General features: G+C 42.2%; 1 protein-coding gene across 3 annotated transcripts in view; it reads left to right on the top strand.

Annotated features, from left to right (window-relative positions):
* Nucleotides 1-1,511: 1,511 nt before the first annotated feature.
* Nucleotides 1,512-6,000, top strand: part of TTC27 (tetratricopeptide repeat domain 27) — a 184,685-nt gene continuing 180,196 nt past the window's right edge. For all 3 annotated transcript variants that reach the window (XM_079941111.1, XM_079941112.1, XM_079941113.1), the window contains exons 1-3: nt 1,512-1,862; nt 3,026-3,203; nt 5,327-5,456. In XM_079941111.1, the coding sequence (XP_079797237.1) occupies nt 1,775-1,862; nt 3,026-3,203; nt 5,327-5,456 (396 nt within the window). In that variant the 5' untranslated portion in view covers nt 1,512-1,774. The remainder of the gene's footprint in view (nt 1,863-3,025; nt 3,204-5,326; nt 5,457-6,000) is intronic.

Genomic DNA, 6,000 nt, shown 5'->3' with positions numbered 1-6,000 from the left:
GAGTAGGAGGATTTATCTTGGTGACTTTAGGATGCTGGTTCCATTGTAGGTATAATTATGCAAAGCTAAGAATCCAGGAAAGACTTGCCAGAGAAGGAATTAAAAACAAGATTTTATATGAAAGTACCCATCTTGATCCTGAAAGAAAACAAACCAACAGCGGCAGCAGCAGCAATTGAACAGTCTTGAGCACAGAAAACCCAGACACAACTCACTTAGGTGTGAACAAAGCTGAGATCAACTATAGAAAGCATTTTATGTACCATAAAGCTTTCAGTCAAGTAAATAAAGTATGTGTAAGTTGTAAAAAAAAAAAAAAAAGAAAAAAAGAATTACTTCGCTTCTCGCCTTGGAGCCGGTACTGGGCAAGGCTCTTCCAGAACTGCACTTGATTCTTCCATGAATCCCGAGTGGTCAGTGTCACCCTGCAGCTTTCTCCTGGATCGTGTACGGCAGGCGCACTCACGGTGCAGGCTTCAAGCTGACTGGGGCAGAGTCCTGTTCCACCAAGTCCGGCTCTCAGTGCTCCGTTCTGGCCTAGGAGTGCGGCTATGAAGATTAAAAGACGTGCGACTAAGGCGCCAGCTCTGGGCCGGCAGCAGGAACGCAGGGCTGGGAGGTTTCTCACAGTCTAGCCTCCAAAAGTTTCTCTGCACCAGTGGCTGGGCCAGATGTCCCACCTAATTATGATTTATGTAGTGGCAGCATCAAAACCGGATACTTTTCTTACACTTGAATACATTCAAGAATAAAGACCTCTGCTGACAGGGTTCTTTTTTTTTTCCAGTATTTTTTAATTTTAATTTTTATTTATATTTTGCTGCGTTGGGTCTTCGTTGCTGCACGCAGGATTTCTCTAGTTGTGGTGAGCGGGGGCTACTCTTTGTTGTAGTGTGCAGGCTTCTCACTGCGGTTGCTTCTCTTGTTGCAGAGCTCGGGCTCCAGGCGCAAAGGCTTCAGTAGTCTGGCACGTGGGCTCAGTAGTTGTGGCTCGCGGGCTCTAGAGCTCAGTAATTGTGGCGCGCGGGCTTCGTTGCTCCGCGGCATGTAGGATCTTTCCGGACCAGGGCTCAAACCCGTGTCCCCTGCATTGGCAGGCGGATTCTTAACCACTGTGGCGCCAGGGAAGCCCAGCTGACGGGGTTGTTAACCTGGGGTTCACAGACTCCACTTCAGAGGGACTTTAACTCCCTGAAATGGTACCCCAGTGTTGGTGGTAAGGGTCCACGTGCTTTTGCGGGAAGGACTATGGCTTTCATCAGGTAGTCTGGAGGGTTCTGACCCAAACAGGTTTAGGAATCAAAGGCTTAGACCTTCCAAGTAAACCGCAGCTAGGCAAAATCGCGACTTTGAACTGCATTTCAACCTGCCTCCTCGGTGGGCGGTACAAGATGACTCCACGCCCTCCACTCCTTCGGCAGCACCCCTGGGGGCAGGGCTGAGGTCGGCCACGCCCTCCAAACACCGCCCATTCCCCTGCTCGGGGTGGGGCATTCCTACTGGGCATGCTCAGTACCAAGGACTCGGGTTGGCCTCCTAGGCGGAAGCGGGTCCCTGAGAGTTTGTGTGTTCTTCCCAGGGTTCTCCGCGCTACCGTTATGGTCGCCTCCTTGTGCCGGTGTCCGCACATGGGGTTCTAGGGCTGTGGATGTGCTTACAGGAACTGTCGCCACTACTCTTCGACGTCTTTGGACCCTCTTCCTTTCACTTCCTTTTGTTGACTCCTGTGTGACCCTCGTAGGACTCTGTTTTGGTTGCACCGATATCTGAGGTGATGTGGACCCCGGAGCTGGCCCTACTGAGGGGCTTCCCCACTGAGGCTGAGCTGCAGCAGTGGAAGCAAGAGGGAGTCGCCGGTTCGGGTGAGAGGGGTGCACCTGCCAACGAGGGACTGAGGCCAGCGTGAGGACTGTGGGGAGAAGGGGTGGCGGCGGCTGGGTTCTCATCCCTTCTGGTTTTATTTTTTTCCTACCCAAATCTATCTGATTCTTAATGCTTTGGGTTGCTGCATCCTTGACATAGTGGGCGCGGTCCAAAGGCTCCGTGCATGTCTTTACCCCAAACTTCTCACCGTCCGGGTTCAATAATAATGTCAATTGTTTTTCTAATCCCTTAACATTTCTTCAGTCATTTAATGCTTAGAATAGACCTGTAAGGTAGACACTACTTTTATTCCCGTTTTGCAGATGGAGGCATTTAAGTACAGATTAAGTAATTTATTCAAGGTCACACAGCTGGTAAGCACAACAGCTGAAATGAGGCAGCAAAGATGTAATCTTGTAAGCGAAGCACATTTACCGGAGAGAGAAAGAGTTAAAAGGCACATATACTAGGGGGATATAGGCACATCTGGTTGTGGGATTTAGGCTGGACCCAAAAGAGAAATAACAATGTAGGACAGTATATGTCCTGTCCTGTATATTTGTGTGTGTATGTATGTGTGCGCGGACCCGTGTTTGTGTGTATATGCAATAGGTGCTTCAGGAGAGAGGTAGTTTCTGAAGTTTGGGTCTGGAAGTCTCATGGAACAAGTCAAACTTGACCTGATTTTTGTTTAAAGAGTGAGACTGACAAGTGGAAAAGTTCCCCAGGAGGAGTCACAAGTGTAAAAGTGTGGAGGCAGAATGTGCATATGGATATTAAGGGAACAATGAGGGAACCAGCTTTTCATCAGGGAGGACAGTGGGGGTAGGAGGAGCCAGATCGTGAAAGGAAACTTTGTAAGGAAACTTTTCTGTTGTCAGTAGGAATTCTTTTGAATTCCCAGCAGAATTCCTTTTGATGTTACTTGCTAATGAGGAATATTATTTCTGGGTCTAACTTCTGACATGCTGCTCATGGTATGAATGAGCTTCTAATTCTAGGAGAAGTGATGGGCATTTGCTCAGTACTTTGTGGTTAATGTATAGGAAGCATTCTAAGTATATACATTTTTTTTTTGGCATGCTGAAATGGTAATAGTTACCTTTTACGGTATGAAAGTAGTTGTTCTTTGGATTATTGGACTAATTTTTTTCTATTACAGAGAGTGGATCTTTCCTACAATTGCTGCTAGAAGGGAACTATGAGGCCATATTCTTAAATTCATTGACTCAAAGTATTTTAAATTCAGCAACGATGACTGAAGAAAAGATTGACAGCTACCTAGAGAAGCAGATAGTAACATTCCTGGATTACTCAACAGATTTGGACAAAACCAGAAGGTAGAATTTTATTTGAAATTTTCATAGGGAAACAGATTCTGAATACATTTAATATTGCCTTGACAGTGTAAGGCACTGATTTTTGCAGTTGTTGAAAAACCTGGCTTTATGTTTACTCAGGACTCATGATGTACCAAATAATCTATGTAAGAGTTTCTGTCCAGAGGACCATTGAGAATGAAAAGGTAAAGTCGTGTAGGATATACAGGTTTCATATATAACACTGACTGATGACTGGGTGGTAGCTGCTAACCCACTGAGTTTCTAAATGCTTAAGTCTCATAGGTTTTAGCCATAGACAAGACTTCAGATCTTCTTTTCTTTTAACTTGAAAGTGTACACTCTCCATCTTGCTGTTTGTAGATTGCTGAGTGATAATTATAACTACTTTTATTATGTTTTAGGTTATCTTTAATGTTTTTATTATGGAACCCTTGGTTTATCTTCTTCCATTGACGTTTCTGTAATTTTATAGGATTAAATATCATGGATAGTTACACAGCAGTGTAACCTAAGTTTTTCAGTGGCTTATATTTTACTGTTGTTAGTTTGTTACTATACCTTCCTTTTCTCTAGCATCTCTGGCAACCACATCAAGCTTTAGTTGTCTTTAAAACACAGTTTTGTTTTACCATTATTTCTAGGGAATGGCTTCATTTAGTTCTTCAACAAATCAACTCCTGGCTAGGTGTTGAGGTTGTGAAGATGAATAAAACATAATCTGTATCTATAAGGAGTTCACAAAAGAGTGCTACTATAGGCATTTTATTTAAAAAATTAGTGTCATTCATTTTTATTTTTCTGGTTTACTAGTAGTTTACATTCCTCTGATGTCGTTCCTGATTCTTATTTTGCTGTCAGATGTGTGTGTGGTATCATAGCCATTAGCTTTGTGTGGTGCACATGAAAACACACATACACACAAATACATCATACACTGGTAGACCAGAATTCGGCTTGTCACACAGAGCTGAGAAGAGACATTTCAGTTACCTCATTATGAGGTATTTGGAAATTAAACTCTATTCTCAATTCCCCTTAAGGATTTTGATTTTTAGTTATGACAGTTATATTAAGGCTTTGAGATCTTGCTGCAATCTGTTTCCTCAAGTTTCCTAACTTCTAATTACAAACAGCCTCTTTTGTCACCTGTTTTCTGCTCATTCTTTGCTGTCAGTTGTGCTACATCCAGAGCACTCCAGCTACCACAGGCTTGTAGACTTGATTTTTTTTTTCTTTCCTTAAAGAATCTTCCTTTTGAGGTAGGGCCTAGGGGATATGGGAAGAAGAGGGTGACTGCTTTTATTTTTCCTTCAGTGTGAAGCTACAGGATTCTCTGGCTGCTGTTCCTTAGAGTTGAATCCCCACCTATTTGTGTCTTAATCTAGGGGTTGGCAAATTACTGCTGGCGGAGCAAGTCCAAAGTGCCTAAGAATGATGTTTACATTTTTAAAGGGTTGGAAAAAAAGAAACACGTGTGACCCACAAAGCTTAAAGTTTTTTTTTAAATCTCTCCTTTGCAGTATAGGTTTACCTACCCACTCCTGTCTTCAGCCAAAGTAGGATTGAAAAGGAATGGGTTCAAGTGAAATTTCTAGGGTTTTTTTTTTTGTTGTTCTAATAGTTGGTAGTACAGGATCAGTAAAATATTTGAAAACAACTTTTTGTTGTCAGCTTTCTTTTGTATAAAATCAGTTTTCCATCCAGTGTCAGAGCTGTTAAATAGAACACAAGGCAAAATTCTAAGTGCCTGATAGGGTCCTAAACCAGTGCTGTTCAGGAGAACTTCCTGTGATGATGGAGATGTTCTGTATCTGCGCCGTACAGTACGGTAGCCAGTAGCCACGTTTGGCCATTGAGCACTTGAAATGTGGACAGTGCAACTGAATTTTAAATTTTATTTAATTGTAATTAATTTAAATTTAAAGCAGCCGTATGTGGCTCATGGTGATAATATTGGACATTGCAGATCTAAATTGTTTCAGAAATTTTTTTTTGTAATACTCTCAGATAATCTCAATAAATGTTGATATCTTACATTTTTCTTGATAAAACTGAAATGAAATAGTGTGTGGTTATACAGTGATAGTGGCTCATGTTTATTTCTTTATTCTCATATGCAGACAGCAGCTGATATTCCTACTTGGTGTGAGCAGTTTGCAACTTTTTGTTCAGAGTAACTGGACGGGGCCTCTTGTTGATTTACACCCTCAGGATTTTCTGCCGTCTGTTTTGCTGCAGCAGTTTAGTGAGGTACGCTTCTTGGAAATGTCATATATAGGTGTTATTGTGTTGTTTATTCTTTAGGAACGGCTCTTTATAAACTGGAGTTAATAATAGGTAGGAGAGAAACATGACTTTATTGCTTGTACAGAACCTACTAAGAATGCTTGTTCATTGATCAGATTTTCAATTCCAGAAGTTCCATTATCAGACTCAAACTCCTCTTCAGATGCTCCCCATTTTATGGAGCTCTGTTAGCTGCTCTTTTTATTAAAGTGCAGGCAGCTGCGCCAGTCACCCAGCTGCATGTGTTACCACAGTTACATAAAGATCTTTTCTGGCAAAGCAGAGAATGTGGAGATCTGTTTAATTTTGTTGCAGGAAACTTTTGCTGCTGTCCTTACTAAGAGTTCCCAGGGGTGATTTCCTTTATGTCACAGATATACTTATTTGTATATACTTACAGTATCTGGCACAGAGGTGCTCCATGGTGATAGTGATTCTTCTTATCCATATATGGAGATAATATTATTGACCTGCATCAGTAGGTCATCAGTAGAGCTTGCAGTTTGAA

Source organism: Stenella coeruleoalba (genome assembly GCF_951394435.1).
Source record: "Stenella coeruleoalba genome assembly, chromosome: 13".
NCBI classification, from domain to species: Eukaryota; Metazoa; Chordata; class Mammalia; order Artiodactyla; family Delphinidae; genus Stenella; species Stenella coeruleoalba.
The sequence above is the reverse complement of the archived record's forward strand: the minus strand, read 5'-3'. Positions and strand labels throughout refer to the sequence as shown.